At 34.0% G+C, this 17,623-nt stretch overlaps 2 protein-coding genes across 4 annotated transcripts; one reads left to right on the plus strand and one right to left on the minus strand.

The window, feature by feature from the left end:
- The first annotated feature begins 185 nt into the window (after positions 1-185).
- LOC111393573 (mitochondrial proton/calcium exchanger protein-like) lies at positions 186-8,731 on the plus strand. 3 transcript variants are annotated; one of them, XM_023019168.1, is made up of 15 exons: positions 186-416; positions 1,145-1,787; positions 1,885-2,197; positions 3,586-3,732; positions 3,842-3,930; positions 4,040-4,132; positions 4,558-4,684; positions 5,365-5,429; positions 5,551-5,725; positions 5,971-6,165; positions 6,271-6,318; positions 6,770-6,907; positions 7,135-7,217; positions 7,707-7,822; positions 8,417-8,731. In XM_023019168.1, exons 2-15 carry the CDS (start codon positions 1,207-1,209, stop codon positions 8,497-8,499), a joined length of 2,253 nt encoding a protein of 750 aa, XP_022874936.1. In that variant the 5' UTR covers positions 186-416; positions 1,145-1,206; the 3' UTR covers positions 8,500-8,731. The 3 variants fall into 3 exon arrangements, with proteins under 3 accessions (XP_022874936.1, XP_022874938.1, XP_022874939.1); XM_023019170.1 differs by having other exon boundaries at positions 1,150-1,787; XM_023019171.1 differs by having other exon boundaries at positions 1,179-1,787.
- Positions 8,732-10,019: 1,288 nt separating this feature from the next.
- LOC111393574 (cytochrome P450 71A4-like) lies at positions 10,020-12,437 on the minus strand. Its single transcript, XM_023019172.1, has 2 exons — positions 11,392-12,437; positions 10,020-10,752 (listed from the first exon to the last, which is right to left on the minus strand). Exons 1-2 carry the CDS (start codon positions 12,328-12,330, stop codon positions 10,141-10,143), a joined length of 1,551 nt encoding a protein of 516 aa, XP_022874940.1. The 5' UTR covers positions 12,331-12,437; the 3' UTR covers positions 10,020-10,140.
- Positions 12,438-17,623: the final 5,186 nt, after the last annotated feature.

Consider the following 17,623-nt stretch of genomic DNA (forward strand, 5'->3'; position numbering starts at 1 on the left):
TTTCTTTCTTTTTAACCACTTATTTAAAAAAAAAAAAATTATTCCACAAATTTTCATTACCACAAAATGGGGGCTTAGGCTAATTTATTTTCAATTTTTCAATTTTTATTTTTTTGGTAAATGGTTTAAAACAGTTTGCAAAAATTGAACCTTGCTTCCGCTCAAAAATAAAATGTTAACGGAGTTTCGATTCGATTTTGCAATTTGATGGTTTGATTGTCGAGCAATACTGATAAGTGATAACTCCTTGTCTGCTTACCGTTCTAAAACCTCAGCGCTGTTATTTCCAATTTCTCTAAAACCCCTCCATCTCATAGTCTCACACACAGATATATATATATATACCCTCATATAATAACATATATATTACAAGGCTAGAATTCTTCACTTCTGTTGATCAGTTTCATTTCCAAACTGTAAGTCACGCTGCTCTCTGAGCAACAATTTTGATGTGTTTGAAATTATTATTATTATTTGCGTGTTTTCTAATTTTTATTATTGATTCGGGAATATCTTCAAGAAAAATCTCATTTTTTTTTTTGTTTTACGCCCGTTTCTTGTGCAACGGGTTCGTTTATAAACAGACAGATGAGTTATTGTTTCTGTCCAAGTATTTGATTTCTTGAAAGTTTGGGAAAGTTGAATTTGAAAACTATATATTTCATTCAGCACCTTACTATTGCAACTTAGAGTTCTGGCATTCGGATTGAGAAAATTATGATCTTAGCATTAAATTGCAGTCCAAATAGTTGACTACGGCCATTAATATGTTCTCCAGAAATGCTGGAAATTGGACATCATACTGCCTTTTAAGTAGAGAGATAAAAATTTCCATTCAAAAACTTACAATACCAATATGTGCAGAGATGACATATGTATAGGCCCTTCATTACATTTTTTCTAGTCTATCACATTTATGAGAATTTTGATTGATTTTTATTTATTTTTTTAATTCAATTATGAAAAACACCATTATTGTAAGGAATTTCCGTTTATCTTAGAGTCGACAAGAAGTTTCATTTGTAAATTTATTTTATGTGGAACCATTTTGTGGTGCATGACTGGCAGTATTATTTTTGCAAGCAATCTATGTTCTTATCATGAAATGAAGAATTTGAATGGCGATTTCTATTTTTATCCCAAGCTTAACTAGTAGGGTGCTGGGAATGTGACTTCAGTTTTCTTTCTCAAAGAGAGGAAAACTCGATGATGGCTTCTAGGGCAATATTGAGGAGGAGAAAGAATATTCCTGTTCGATCAATTCAAAGTTACCGAACTTTGGGTCTGGAGCAATCTAGTCAGCTTTCAGATTCTTGTGGTTTCAGATCTGTTGCAAACCACTTCTCTCGAGGTTCAGATAATTCAGAATCTAATACTGAAGCTTCAGTTTTCAGGCAATTGTTGAATCTTTCAACATTAGGCTTTTTTAGGAATAAAGCTTATGGAATTACATTTCGCCATTATGGAAATGGAAGGATAGATTTTAAATCCCATGTAGGGGTCAGGTTAATGTTACAACCTGTACGATATGCCTCTACAGCAACTGCAAATCAGCCTGATTTTGGAAGTGATAATGAAGATGATGAGATATTGGTTACCAAAAAGAGAAAGGAAGCATCTCCAGAGGAATGTGATCAAGCTGTTGTAGGTCTAAGCACTGCAAAGGCCAAAGCAAAAGCTAAACAGCTAGAAGAACCTCAGAAGGTTGCAAAATCCATTTTGTGGAGGCTGTGGGCTAGGCTTCTGGGAATCGGTCCAGCTTTTAGAGCTGTCATTTCAATGAGCAGGTTGGATTGTTCTCCAGTGTTATGATTTTTTATTTTTGGACCAAACAATCTGGTTATTATCTCATGTCCTTTTTTCATGCATTATCTTTCCTTTCAGGGAAGACTGGGCTAAAAAAATTTTGCACTGGAAAAATGAGTCTGTATCGACGCTGCAGCATTACTGGTTGGGCTGTAAGCTTCTATGGGCTGATGTGAGAATAAGTTCAAGATTGTTGCTGAAACTTGCTGGTGGAAAGAGTCTCTCTAGAAGGGAGAGGCAACAGCTTACCCGAACGACTGCTGATATTTTTAGGCTAGTTCCATTTGCTGTTTTTATCATAGTCCCATTCATGGAATTCTTGTTGCCTGTCTTTCTGAAGCTTTTTCCTAACATGTTACCATCAACCTTCCAAGACAAGATGAAAGAAGAGGTATTGATTGAAATTTTAATTGATACCGTCTTTTAATTTTTCTGATTTTTAATTCTGTTCCATAGTCTATTTTATGCTTTTAAATCATTTTTTCTCCCTGCCCTCTTCCCGTATAATCTGTGTTTATGAAGAAAGACTCAGTTAATACTACTGTGAATGGTATTCCGTGATATAGATTCAGCGGTAGTATTCTGCTTCAGCATGCTTCTGGACCGACTTTTTAGACCAAATTATGATAGTAGCGTGAACTTCACTCTGAAGCTTTTTCTAATACGCACTAGTTGACATCTATAGACCAGGATCACGTGAAGGCATGGAAAAAATCGTCATTGCTTGGTGCTTGAAATTTATTGTCCCTCATTGAAATTGTAATTAAAGTCGACATCTATCAGTGATTTTGTGCATAATTGACATCCAATTCGTGACACTCTTTTGTTGAGACTCCTTTCTATTCACTTTAATATTTGTCGAAGTACAAGGACTTGTTTGGGGAATCAAGTTTGTTTAAGAAGATATAATAATGTTTTCCCTTAATATGCTTGGAATTGTTTCATGTTTTCCTATTGTCATTTTTCTGATTGACACCATCTTTATTCTATTCCATATTATTCTTTACCTAAGCCACTATATATCCTTTAATGTCCAACAATCTCATATTATATCTTTTGTGCTAATATCTTCTTCTCTCAGTTCAATACTTCAATATTCATTTCAAATAATAATTTTTAAAGAGAGTCCTCTGCCCGTCTAAAAGGTTGCTCATTCATGTAATTGTTGCAACTGCATGTCTTTTGTTTTTCTGAGATATTGTATATTTACGCCGTTCTTTTCTCAAAACATTTTCTTGGTGCATCACATTGACATTAGAAATGTCCTCGAATTGCCCAGTTATAAAGATTTGTGGTAGAAACCTGCAAATAGATTTTTTATCATTTTGTGGACAGGTGTGCTCGTAACTTCATGACGTAGTGAAAAGTCGAAAAAAATATAGTACCATTCTTGCATTTCAGAGACGTGGGCTTAAATTTTACAAAGTTTGATGTAGTTAATGGATAGATTAGTCATTTGATTCATTTTATTTTTAGATATGAGGTTCTGCATCATGATCAATCTGTACTCTTGCTTTATAAGCACTTCTGTGTAAAGACACTTATTTTCCACTCGTGAAAACTGAGATTCTATGGCCTATTTTTCCTGGCTAGTTGTTCTCTACGGCATGCCATTATTGGCTTGTGTAGATCTACTCCATTGCCTTGTATTTTAGGTCGGAAAACATAACACTGGCCAACATATGCAGTTTCATTCGGATGAAACATAGATATTTGTTTACTTACCCTTTATTCTGTCCTCTTCAAATGAAAATTGGATTTACAAGAACAAACTTGTAGGAAGCATTGAAAAGGCAGCTAATTGCCAGAATTGAGTATGCAAAGTTTCTTCAAGACACAGTCAAAGAAATGGCAAAGGAAGTTCAAAATTCACGAAAAGGGGAGATTAAGAAAACTGCTGAGGACCTCGATGAATTTCTCGACCGGGTTAGTATACAGTTGATGATGAGTCTGCTGTTGTATTTACCTTCCCTTTCCAGATCCTATCTACAAATTTTCTACCAATCTTAATATATGTTTGATGTGTTTGATAAAGGTTAGAACAGGTGCTGGTGTCTCAAATGATGAAATCTTGGGTTTTGCTAAGTTGTTCAATGATGCACTCACACTAGATAATATCAGCAGGTTAGCTTATTTGCAATTAAAATCTCTAATATCTGTTGCTTTATACATGAATATCATATTTTTGGTTATTTAGAGTGTATTATGATGCTCAAATCTTTGTTGCTAATAGGCCTCGGTTAGTCAATATGTGCAAGTATATGGGAATTAGTTCTATAGGAACAGATGCTTACTTGCGCTATATGCTTAGAAAGAGATTGCAAAGGTATGCCCATTTCCTTTCTGTCTAAGGTTTCTGTAACGACTTACGGTCTCTAGCACATATTCTGATTTGTATGCATAGATGACCAATGGCTGAGAGCTTATTTTTAGGATTTGGCTGGAAAAGTAATTCAAGCTTGAGTTGTTGTTATCCGTTTGGCATTATGATATCAAGAAGTTTCTATTGAAGAGTTGTAAATGTTCTGAAGTCTTCAATATATTATTACTTCCTCTTCACATTAAATATATTGAGCTTCTATCAGCTGTCCCTTCTTTTTCTCCTTCAAAGTACGAAGTAGGTTGACTCTTAAAAGAACTCATGTTTTCTTTTATTTGCTAGCACATTTCTTTTACTTGTATGACTTCATTAAATATTTGAACATGATCTTTTGTTTTAGGCATTCTAAGTTTTTTATTTCTCCCCCTTAGGATTATGAATGATGACATATTAATTCAATCAGAGGGCTTGGAGTCTCTGTCAGAAGCTGAGCTTCGTGAAGAATGTAGAGAGCGAGGAATGCTTGGACTACTTTCAGTAGAAGAAATGCGTCAACAGGTTCTTAAATTCAAAAATAAGCACTGATTAAATATAAACAGAAATCAAAGTATTATATTTCAGATTGCATATGTAAGTCATCTTTTGGTTGAGAATTGTTTGAACTCTTCGTTATATATTTGGTACAAAACATTAGGTACATCTATTGGTTTGAGAGTTGGTTGATGTTACATTATTCTTATACATGGGAGAATTTAGTCAATAATAAATGCAGAAAAGGGCCTGATTTAGATCGTCATTATGATGGCAGCACTTTGCTGTCACTATATCAGTGTCTTTATCATAGATAATAAAATAACCCCACCGTTGCAAATATCATAATTTTAATTTTCTGGATGTAATTGAATTTTCTTTAGTTTTTCTAACTAGAGACAAATCATTTAAAAATCTTTTTGAAGTTTGAAATTCTTTATATTATTTTTGAATCTTAATGAAAGTCTTGTGGAGCAATGGGCTTGTTGGTTGCCATCAATAGACATTTTTCCCTTTTATTAGGAGAAATTGAACTTCCCTTCAGATTCTTCTAATATGTTATGGTTTGCATTTATAGCAATAAAGAAATTCTAGCAGAAACCTGAGAAGTTTGTATCACGTTGCACAAACATGAGATCATCATAAAAACATACCTAGCATAATGGAATTATTTGCTGCAAAAATTAATTTATCATTTTTCCTTGCAGCTGCGTGATTGGCTAGATTTATCACTGAATCACTCTGTTCCATCATCACTTTTGATTCTTTCCAGGTTCATTTAAAGGAAGCACTTTCCTTCCATTTTCTTCTTCCCTATTCAGGATAATTTATTTATTTTTTTCAGTTAATTCTTGGACAATATCTGAATGTTTATGTTCTCTTGCTGTTGACAGAGCCTTCACAGTATCAGGAAAGTTGAGGCCAGAGGAAGCCGTTGGAGCTACACTCTCTTCTCTCCCAGATGAGGTTGTGGATACTGTTGGCATGGAAAAGTTGTCATCTGAAGATTCTGTTGCAGAAAGGAGAAGGAAATTGGATTTCCTTGAAATGCAAGAGGAACTTATCAAGGTTAATGAAATTGTGTATATGTTCCTGGAGTCTATTTTGTTATAGAATTGTTTTCCTATACTCTTCTATTCTATGCACACCAACAATAAATAAGAGGGCTGAGAGTTTCCTAATTCCTGAAGTTCTATGTTCCCTACTCGAATTTGAGTTGTTGACTTCAGGTTCAATATGCTATCTTATAGATGTAAGGCAACTTATTGCTTTATTGAGAAGGTGATACCATTGTTGTGTTCAATTGGCTCTAGGAGGAGGAAGTGAAAAATGAAGAAGAGCGAGCTGCAAAGAAAAAATCTGCTGATAGTGAAGATGATGTTGCTTTGAAGGAGATGACCACTCCAACTGCGAGAGAAGCACGAGAGCAAGCTAGAGCAAGAGCCCTGGACAAGTGCGAGCAGCTTTGTGAACTTAGCCGTGCATTAGCTGTCTTAGCTTCTGCTTCTGTAAGGAGTTCACGAACTTTGTGATGTTTGAGTTTCTACTGAGTCTATATTCTCTTTGTTCTCATCACTATTGTTTGAATTTATCCATTGGTTTATAATATACAGTCAGTGAGCAGGGAGCGTGAAGAATTCCTAAGGCTTGTCAATAAAGAGGTATTTCTTGATTTGATGTAGACCTCTTAATAGTAAAATGTAAGTAGAAAAAGTAGCAATCATGGGAGAACTCAAATGGAGTTTTACTTTGTATTGACCATGAGAAGTACTTCAGTTTTGATTATTGTTTGTCACTAGTTACTTTCAATGCAGAATAGAAAAACACGTTGAAGACTCCTAATCTTGCCCAAGAGCGAGTATTCCCCCTCAGGGTTGATCATTTTCTTAATCATCTATCATGTGACAAATTAACATGTCATAATGGGATAAGAAAAATCAGACCTAATTTTTCTTTGCTGGATGAAGATAAGAATTTTCAAAATATAATTAAATCCAACATGAGATTGACATCTGATATTGATACTCACCATTGTGCTTTTGCGTGTAGATGATGTATTTCTTAAGTCAGTGATGTCAGTTGGTCATGGTAAATTTCTCTTGATCTTTCCAGATTGAACTTTATAATAGCATGGTGGATGGAGATGGTATAGATGGTAAAGTAGAGGCAATGAAGGCATATAAAGCTGCTTGTGATGGCGATGATGAAATTCCTGAGCATGACAAGGTTTCATCTGCTCTCACAGATAAGGTGAGATTTTTTGTCCCTAACATTTCGTAACCTGGATTATAAGTAATGTCTCCTCTCCCTCTCTGGCTGCCGAGGAAAGAGTCTTATGAAGCACGGGGGGAGGAGGGTTTTAACGTGGATGAAAACAGAAAAGGAAAAGCCAGTGTGAAGAGGATATAGGTGATGTTTAGAATATCTTGCATGGATGTATTAAAAACTAAGTTATTTAATTGGTTGCTTTTGTCCAGGTTGATACTATGCTTCAAAGGCTCGAGAAAGAAATTGATGATGTGGATATAAAGATTGGTGATCACTGGCGAGTACTTGACAGGTAAATTAAGGATTGTCTATTTTTATTCTTAACTGTTTTAATCCTTTATTCTTGGTGTCCTGCTTAGGAGTTGGATTCAATATTGCTTCATGGATTATGATCTCTAATTTCTTGTCCTTCGGCACTAAAAGAACTTGCATGATGGTTATTAAAGAAAATGGCCATTATGGTTTATTGAACTACTTAAGTCTGGGGAAGAAACAATTGAATGTTTCTAACTTTCTGAGGCTGCATATTCTTCTGTGGGTGTGAGGAGTGATGTAACTAAATTTTGTCAGTGCTGTTAAGGTTAATAGCTAAAAAACATGGCTATTGTTTTCGGGTCAACCATCACTATTGCTTCACCACATGCATTTTTTATCAGGGAAATATTGTTGGAAATTCTTATAAAGTCTAATTTAAGTAGAAAACTAACTACTTGAAAGTCGGTTTACAGAAGTTCATACTTGGTCGAAATTCTAAAACATCGTCATTGTTGTACATGTATAGAGATTATGATGGTAAAGTGACTCCTGAGGAGGTGGCTGCTGCAGCTATGTACTTGAAAGACACTTTAGGCAAGGATGGGGTTCAAGAACTAATCAACAACCTTTCCAAAGACTCAGGTAAGTTATTCTCGACTCTTTATATGCATGTGATTTCCATTTTGACATACCGTCTAGGTTTATAGCATATTTATAAAGCTTGAAATAAGTAAAAGTTATTTTTTAAGTAATTTTTTTTCTCAAATGTGTTTGGACTAGTAAACCTTTACTTACTTTTAAGTGGACCCCCTTTCATGTTTTGTGGATCGCCAACATTATCTAGTCAGTTGTGCTGGCGAAACTTGAAATGCTCTGCTTCATCTATTGTTTCCTAGATATTTAATACACCAGATATAATTTCTTTATTGTTTAAAGCATATCTTTTTCAGCATAATATTCTCAATTTGGAAGGAACCACTGCAGTGCAATGCTAAAAGAAAATAATTTCTCAAGTTTGAGAAGTTACCCCGGCTTCCGTCAATTAAGATGAATTAGAAGAAATGAATTGTTAATAGTCGTGTCCTTTTTAAAATTCATGGCCAACTAATGTCCTAATCTTGCTATATGGGAGCTTTCGGTAGATATAATCTCGACTTTCTCATTCCTGAGATGTATACAATGTTAATGATACAACACACATTTGGCTTCTTTTGTTATTTTATGTTTTTGCTTCAGATGGAAAGATCCTTGTTGAAGACATAGTGAGGTTGGGCAGTCGAGTTGAAGATGGATGTACCGATGCTTCTGGGAAGATGTAGACGATTTTGCTTTGCATTAATGGGATTTTACCATTGTAGTTAAATGTGAGAGATATCTTTAGGCACAAATTGCCATCTGATAAATGAGATTGGCTTACTAGTCGTGTATATATTATGCCAATAGAAAAACAGAAGCATCTATATCCAATTTTTATTAGTTCTTGATTTGTGTTAATGCATCTTGATGGAGCGATATTCAATAAGACGCATAAATTCCGACTATCTTAATTTATACTGCCTGTTGCTTAACTGCTATCTACTAGTTGTTGATTGTGATTATTTTACTTTCAATGTAGCATCTAGTGGGCATTTACAAATTGATAATTTGAATAGTATGGTTTCTGTTACATTTTGTATAAGCTTCCTCCATCAGCGACTGCCTTCTTTGTTTAGATCCTACCCATTCATGTCATTCTAGTTTATTGAGCCCTTTTATCTGAATCTTAAGTGTTAGCGAGATGACTAATTTATATAAATTGTGTTTTCAAAATGCACTCGTATGCATGTGAGATTCTTTTTCCTTTTAATGAAATACTTGATACGTGCGCAATCTTTGTAAATAAGCTAGGACTTTTTCATGTTCCACATTGAACTATTTCGTCTAAAATTTTAATTAGATGGGACGATTTTATTTGTTTAAATTATGCTGTGAGCATGCCACCTAGTGCAAGCATAATTAGTTTCTTTGGTCAAAGGTTTGATGCTTAATACTCACAAAAAGTGCTTCATGATTCAAGAATGATATCTTCTTGATAGCATAGTAAATTCTCTCATTCTAGAAGCTTCAACTCTTAGATGTGACTTGTGGTAAAAGACTGGGCTGAGTTAAGAGAACGGAGGTAGAAGTTTTATATAAATGTATTGCCATGCTCTTAAGTAAACAATTGACCAAAAGAAAATGTTAATAAATAATAAATTGCATGAACTTAGATGAAACAAGGTTCATGACAAGTGGTATCAAAGTCAGGTTTGTAGGTTGTTATAATCGCGGCTAATTCTTGAATAATCAAATGGATTTTTTCCTTTCTTTGGTGGCAATTTCAATTTCATTCGCCTTAATGCACATCCTTGTAGTCATAGATGTGCAATTATTATGTTGTTCAATACATCCATCGTGTATTGTCATTACTAAAACTCAGTGATCCTAAATATTGAGTCGAGGTCATTTGATGAACCAAACTGGTTGAGAAAATCTATTCACGCTTAGGATAAATAAGTTTTTCTCGACACTAATACTTACTTTTCTGTCAAAATGAAGAAGTGACATCATAAGGAACTCACTTAACCATGTGACTGGAGCTTATACAACCACATGATGATTGATTTAATTGGTTTCAAATTAGTATTTTTGAAAATAGCAAAATGTTATTCAAACATGTTTAGAAACAGAAAAAGTACTCCAATTTAACTAGACTAATTTTTTCGAGCTTAGTCAAAATGAGGGAGCGGAATTTGTACTCCCCTAATATAGACTCTTCGTTAAATCACTTCAAATGCTTATTGAAGAGCTATTCTCCTCGAATCGAATAAACAAAGAAGGGAATACCATTGAGTTCTTCTAGGATAAATCATTACATATTCCTCCTATTCTTCATAAAAGTTGATCAACCAATAGTTCAATCTCATTACATATTGCAAATTTCACAGAGAGTTAAAACTTGCCAAAACAGTTAAAGGGAATTTTTTATGCACGGTAATACCATCTCCTTCAGTCATATCCAAATCCTCCCCATCTACTCCACCAGGCAATAAAAATTCAAAGTTGACAACTAGATTTGCCAGTGCAAGCTCAACTATTCCCATGGCAAATGCAGCACCAGGACAGCTTCTTCGTCCACCGCCAAACGGGATTAATTCGAAATGTTGCCCTTTGAAATCTATAGGGCTGTTCAAGAACCTGTCCGGCCAAAATTTGTCAGGATCTTCCCATAAAGATGGATCTCGACCTATAGCCCAAACATTGACGATCACTCGTGTCCCGGCTGCAATGTCATAGCCTAACAGTTTAACATCTTGGGTCGATTCTCTGGGAACGAGCAATGGGAGTGGAGGGTGCAGTCTTAGAGTCTCTTTTATAACTGCTTTCAAGTATTGCAGTTTGTCCAAGTCATCTTCTGTTATATGTGATTTGACTCCTGCAATATTTCTCACTTCATTCTTCAATTTCTTCATAATATGTTTGTGTCTTAGGAGTTCAGACATTGTCCACTCAAGAAGTGTGAATGTTGTATCAGTCCCAGCTGCAAACATGTCCTGCAACAAGTTGCCCCTTCTTAAGCATCGAGTCGATGCTAAACTTGAGATGATCAAGAAATAGAAATATTTCGACGATTTTTTTTTTTTTTTTGGAAGCAAATACTTCATTAAATCAAGAACGATTAGATAAATCTAGGACAGCTATCAATCCATAACCTAGCACAGCATGAGAAAGTAACTGAAGACGTCAAAGTGCGGCCCACTTCATTTCCCCGAGTTGAGGAATGAAGTGATAAGATCCACAACTGACTGAATAATTTCACAAACTTTTAAGTATAGAAACAACTATTATAATATAAAAATAAACTCAAATCAAAGCTATGTTTAATCTTGATCACTAAAGAAGGGTTTTTTGGAAAAAAAAATACCGGTATTTCAACTAATAGTTCGTTGACTTTCAAATGGAGACCAGCCTCGGCCTGAGACGATGCTCGAAATTTTCTTGTATTTCAACTATAGCACATAACTTTAATCGAAGGCCCATCTCAAGCCAAGATTGGCATCACAGGCAAGACGCAGAAATATAAGAAGGTGAACCCTCTCGCCATCGAAATAAATGAGATTATCACGGATACATTATTACTTAATTATTTATGAAAAGAAAAGACAATTAAGCACGTTAAGAGAACATGTTACCAAGATGAGAGCTTTAACAGAGATTCCATCAAGAACAAATCCAGTCTCATTTTTCTTCTGAATTTCAAGCAAAACATCCACAAAATCTTGCATTTTCTCACCATTATTCCCCTTTATTCTCTTCTCGTCAATGTGCATTTGAACTACACTTTCAAGAAACTCGTCAAGATCTTTAGCAACTTTCTTCACTTTTGAATCCATACCATTGATATATTTCATCCAAACAAGCCATGGAATGAATTCTCCTACATCAAAAGCACCCAATAATTCCCCCAAAGTCTCCAAAACCTCTTTAAATTTCCTCCCACCTTCTCCATCGTTGTATTTCCTGCCTAATGCCACTCTACAAATTACATCATTTGTAAGTGATGCAAATATTTCACCCAAATTAATCCTCGCATTAGCAAAAACCAATCCTTTAATCTTTTCCACCATAAGTGCAATTTCTTCCTCTCTAACATTTCGAAAAGACTGAACTTTTCTATTGCTTAAAAGCTTATGAACACAAATACTCTTTACCTGCCTCCAGTATTCACCATAGGGAGAAAATGCTATATCTTTGCATTCATAAATCCCACTTGCTACACTTGCTTTAGGCCTATTTGAGAAAATGGGATCATGGGTTTTCATAATTTCTCGAGCTGCATAGGCCGATGAGACAACAAGAAGGGGGACATTACCCAGATGAAGAAGCATCAGAGGGCCATGTTTTTGGGCCAAGGATTGAAGAGTTCTATGGGGATTCAACCCAATTTGATGCAGATTTCCAATTATTGGGAGTTTTGGTGGAGATGGTGGGTGATTTAAAGGGGTTTTTGAGGGGTTGAACCACATTCTGATCAAGAAAACAGTGAACAAAAACAAGGGAAAAAGAAGAAAAAAATTTGAGAATAGCCATGGATTTTCTTGATGAAAAACAAAACCGGACATGATTATCATATAATTAAAGCATTTGACGGCGTGCTTTCAAATTCAGAGTTGTTATATAATCTATTAATCTGTAGAGAGTAATTAGCCTTTACTACACAGTTGGATTCACATGTTTAACCAATCAATTGAAAATGGAAGATAGATGTTGAAGCATGTCCACAAAAAGCGTGTTTGCTGGCCCCATTTCGTCAATAGTCATCATTGTAAGTCAATCGCCATCATTCTAAAATGTGCCCTTTGTATGGGAAATGAGAAACAAATAATCAATTTAGATGAAATATCCAAGTGGTGAAAAATGTGACATTTGTGTGAGACATCGAGAGTTCAGGTTTATTTAATTGATTAAATTAGCGAATATTATATGACCTTTTTTTAACAATCCATTATCCACTAGCTAGTAGATTTTGCAAATACTGTTGGATTATGGTAGAAGTGGTTGGATCTATTCTGCCTATATAAACATCCATCTCGTTTGCCAAAAATATATATAAAAAACAAAATTATCAGAAACGATATTATGGTTTCTCATATTCTGAAATTTTATACTCGATTTTTTTTTAATTATTTTTCTGTAATACACTTGAGAGTTCTGGGAAACCATTCGTGATTTCTGGACAAGTGGTTTGTGATCGTTGTATCCTAAGAATGATTGTCTACAGAAGTCGCAACAGTTATCGACGAGCAATTTCACTTCAAAATATCGTACTGTCACGAGACTTGATCAATCGAGAAGTTTTATTCAGTGGCTAAGTTTTATTTCTGTATTTTACTGTTTTGCACGTTATTGCAACTAATTATTTTTTCAACAATCGAAAGTGAAATTTCGTTTATAATTAATTGACATGTTTGTCGTAGATATATATGTTCTTAAGTATTCTGAAAAACTTGAATTGTTTGATGGAAAGAATTTTAAGAGATAGCAAATGAAACTACGATTCTAATTGACAACCCTTAAAGTCATTGATGCTATTGAATTTGATAAACTCGCTTTTTGCAATTGCTGATAAGCCTATTGATAAGAAAACATAGGATTTAGCTAATTGGGAACGTAACGATTATATGTGCAAGAATTGTATTCTGAATTATTTGATGCTAGATTTATATGGTATTTATTAGTCGTGTAAATCCACTAAAGAATTATGAAATTTCTTAGAAGAGAAATATGCTATAAAAGATGCTGAAACTAAGAAATTTGTTGTGAAAAAATTTCTAGATTTTAAAATGGATGACATTAGAACTGTGGTCAATCAAGTTGAATAATTACAGATTATAATTCACGAAATTATTGTTGAGGGATATAAAATCTGTGCGGGTTTTTAAGTGTATGCTATAATTGAAATATTACGACCTTTATGGAAAGAGTATAAAAACGGTTTGAAGTATAAGAGAGAAGAAATGTCTTTAGAGAATCTAATTATCAGGATTAGAATTGAGGAGGACAATAGAATGACAGAACATAGGAAAAGACCAGATTTGGATAGCAAGGCTAATCTTACTGAATGAAGTTTTGGTAGTAAGAAACCAATTGGAAATTTTACAAAGGGTCAGAACTTTAAAGGCAGAAACAAGGGAAAGAAATTTGTAGGAAAAAACAATCGATCTAAATTCCAATTTAAAAATAAAATTATTTGTGACTGTTTTATTTGTGGTAAACCAGGTCGCTTTGCAAAGGATTGCAAAAATAGAAAGGAAAAGCTGTGAAGAACCAGACACATGTGGTAGAGGATGAGAATTTCTCTGCTATGGTGACAGAAGTGAATCTAATAAGCAACATGACAGAATGATGGATAGATTCTGGAGATACCAAACACATTTGCTGTACGAGAGATGCATTTTCTTTGTTCATTCCTACTAATGATGAAGAATGTCTGTTCATTATAAATACTTCTTTCTCCAAAATCGAAGGAAAATGAATTGTAACACTAAGATTTACTTATGAAATATCCTTAATTTGAAGAATGTCATTTATGTACCTGATATTAGGAAAAATCTAGTGTCTGGACTTATGCTAGTCAAAAAGGGATTTAAGATTGTATTTGAGAGAGGTCAAGTTATACTGTCTACGGGTAGTTCTATTGTTGGGAAAGGGAATGCAGATGAGAGTCTGTTTAAACTCAATGTTTCTGTGATTAATAAAAAAGTATCTACCTCTTCTGTTTACTTGTTGGATTTTTATGATTTGTGGCATGCTAGACTTGGACACCTTAATAAAACTTGTATAAAAAATTAGTGAGTTTGGGAAACATTCCCAAAATTGATAATTTTCCAAATTCAAAATGTGAAACTTGTGTTGAATCTAAGTATACTAGAAAATCATTTCTTCGTGTTGATAGAACTACTTCAATTTTAAGTTTGATAATTTTGATTTATGTGATTTAAAAAGATGTGTTACTCGTGGTGGAAATAAATATTTTTAAACATTCATTGTTGATTATTCTCGATATTATTACATTTATCTACTTAAAAGTAAGGATGAAAGTTATTCAAAATTTATTTCATATAAACTGAAGTAGAAAATCAGTTAGACAAAACTATTAAAATTTTAAGATCTGATAGGGGAGGAGAATATACTGGAGATTTTTGAAAAATTATGTGTTGAAAATGGTATTATTCATGAGACTACTTCATCTTATTATTCCCAATCTAATGATGTCGCTGAAAGGAAAAATAGAACTTTTAAGGATATTTTCATATCAATGCTAAACTCTTCTAGATTACCTTTTAAAATGAGGGGGGAAGCCCTTTTTTTCGAATGTTATATTCTTAACAGAATTCCTAGTAAGAAAGATAATAAGTTCCCTTATGAAATGTGAAAGGACAGAACACCTTCTTATAAATATCTTAAAGTTTGGGGGTGTTTAGCTAGAGCTTCTATTCCAGCACCTAAGAGAACTAAACTTGGTTAAAAAACTGTTGATTATGTTTTTATAAGCTATGCTCTTCACTGTAATGCCTACAGATTTTTAATTATTGACTCTAAAAAAATTTGATCAAAAAGAACACAATTTTTTAAACTAGAGATGCTGAATTTTTCGAAAATAGATTTCCTTTTAAAGAAAGGTCTGAAGGACCAAATAATTCTTTTAGTATTCCACCCAATGCTAGAGAGGAACCGTCTGAATTAGAAGAAACTGAATTGGTCCAGACTTTCTAACATACTTAGTAGAGGATGATTCTAGTACTTTTGGTGAAACTATGTCTTCACCAAATTCTATATTTTGGAAGGAAGTTGTAAATAGTGAATATAATTCTATTATTTCCAATAATACTTGGGAGACTTACCTCAAGGATATAAGACAATTGAGTGTAGATGATTGTTTAAGAAAAACTTAAACCTGATGGTTCGATTGATAAGTTTAAAGTAAGATTTATAGCCAAAGGCTATAAACAAAAAGAAGGAGTTGATTTCTTTGTTACTTATTTACCCGTTATTAGGATTACCTCTATTAGGATGTTAATTGGAATTGCTTCATTTTATGATCTTATTATACATCAAATGGATGTCAAAACTGCATTTTTAAATGGAGACTTAGAAGAGGAGATTTATATGGACCAACTTGAGGGATTTGTTATAGAAGGCCTTGAGGATAAAGTATGTAAACTTAAACAAGCTCCTAAGCAATGACATGAAAAAATTGATACAGTTTTGACATCAAGTGCTTATGTGATAAATGAAGCAGATAAATGCATATATAGAAAATTTGAAAATAATTGCGGTGTGATAATTTGCTTATATATTGATAATATGCTAATAATGAGAACTAATTTAGATGTGGTTAATTTAAATTTGGGTGTTGCTGATGTTATCCTAGGAATTAAAATAGTAAAACATTCTGATTGAATTATTTTAATCCAATCACATTATGTAGAAGTGCTTAAGAAGTTTAGCCAATACAACTGTATTCCTGCTAAAACACCTTATGATGCAAGTCGTCATTTGAGAAAACATTCAAGTCCTAGTGTTTCTGCTTTAGAATATGCTAGAGTGATCGGTAGTCTTATATATCTCATGAACTGTATAAGACTTGATATAGCATATGTGGTCGGTAGACTTAGCAAATATGCTAGTAATCCTAACAGTGAACATTGGAACGCTCTCATTCGTGTATTGAGGTATTTGAGATATACTCTAGACTGGGAAATACATTTTACCAAATTTCCTGCTATATTTGAGAGATATTATGAGGCTAATTGGATTTTCGATACTAATGAAAGTAAATCTACAAGTGAATATGTATTTACATTGGTAGGCGGTGCCGCATCCTGAAAATCTAATAAGCAAACCTGCATTGCGAGATCTACTATAGAATCTAAGTTCATAGCTTTGGATAAGGGAGGTGATGAGGCTGAATGGTTAAGGAATTTTCTTATACATGTTCCTTTGTGGTCTAAACCATTTCCAACTATTTATGTCCATTGTGACAATCAAGCATCTATTTGAAAATCTCAAAATTCATCCTATAACGGAAAAGTTTAGACATATATGTATGAGACACAATACTGTGCGTCAGCTGCTTAAGGATGGGGTTATAGCTATTGACTATGTGAAGTTAAGTGATATTATTGCTGACCCATTAATTAAAGGATTAGCTAGAAAGTTAGTTCAGAAAACATCGAGGAGAATGGGGTTAAAGCCTATTACAAACTAGATCACCTATAACGGAAACCCAACCTTGTAATTGGAGATCCCATGGTCAAGGTTCAATGGGACAACAAAGTTATTGGAGTGATCTGTGGGGGTACTAAATTGGGTTTATTCCAAACCATTCTCTGTGATGCGTAGTACCAACTGTATTGATTAGAGGATGAGCTAATGCTTTTAATGCTTGCTATAGCTGATATTTAGTGGTGTGTTTAGATACAGTGCACTCTTGATAGTTGCACTTGTTTGAGTGTGGAAGTGGGGCCGCTTCCTATGAGAATTGAGGCTAATTCTCTAGAGCACTCAAAGAATTCGAGAAAATTCATAGCCAAAATGAACACAACCGTGAGAACTCTATGATTGTTTTAGAAGTCATGTGCATGTTTTGTTGTCTCAGTTTGCAATTATAATTGTAGAGTTTAATACATAGTTCACTCTACAGTTAGCAAGTTCGGTAGAATATACAAAGTCAAGGTTCAAGTCGATAGACATCTAATCTTGCGTGATTTCTACTGTATTCCAGAGTAATACTTTTAACTTATTTCTTTCATGTGGGGGATTATTAGATATTTATACTATAAATATAAAATGTGAAAGAAATACTCAATTTAGATGAAGTGTCCAAGTAGTGAAAAATGTGGCATTTGTGTGGGACATCGG

This window comes from Olea europaea, chromosome 4, assembly GCF_002742605.1.
Source record: "Olea europaea var. sylvestris chromosome 4, O_europaea_v1, whole genome shotgun sequence".
Taxonomy (NCBI): Eukaryota; Viridiplantae; Streptophyta; class Magnoliopsida; order Lamiales; family Oleaceae; genus Olea; species Olea europaea.

Coding starts and splice junctions, on each gene's coding strand:
- LOC111393573 (XM_023019168.1), top strand. CDS start 1,207: ATGATGGCTTCTAGGGCAATATTGAGGAGGAGAAAGAATATTCCTGTT. Junction 3,931..4,039: donor ACACTAGATAATATCAGCAG/GTTAGCTTATTT, acceptor TGTTGCTAATAG/GCCTCGGTTAGTCAATATGT. Junction 4,133..4,557: donor CTTAGAAAGAGATTGCAAAG/GTATGCCCATTT, acceptor TCTCCCCCTTAG/GATTATGAATGATGACATAT.
- LOC111393574 (XM_023019172.1), bottom strand. CDS start 12,330: ATGATAATCATGTCCGGTTTTGTTTTTCATCAAGAAAATCCATGGCTA. Junction 10,753..11,391: donor CTGTTAAAGCTCTCATCTTG/GTAACATGTTCT, acceptor AACTTGTTGCAG/GACATGTTTGCAGCTGGGAC.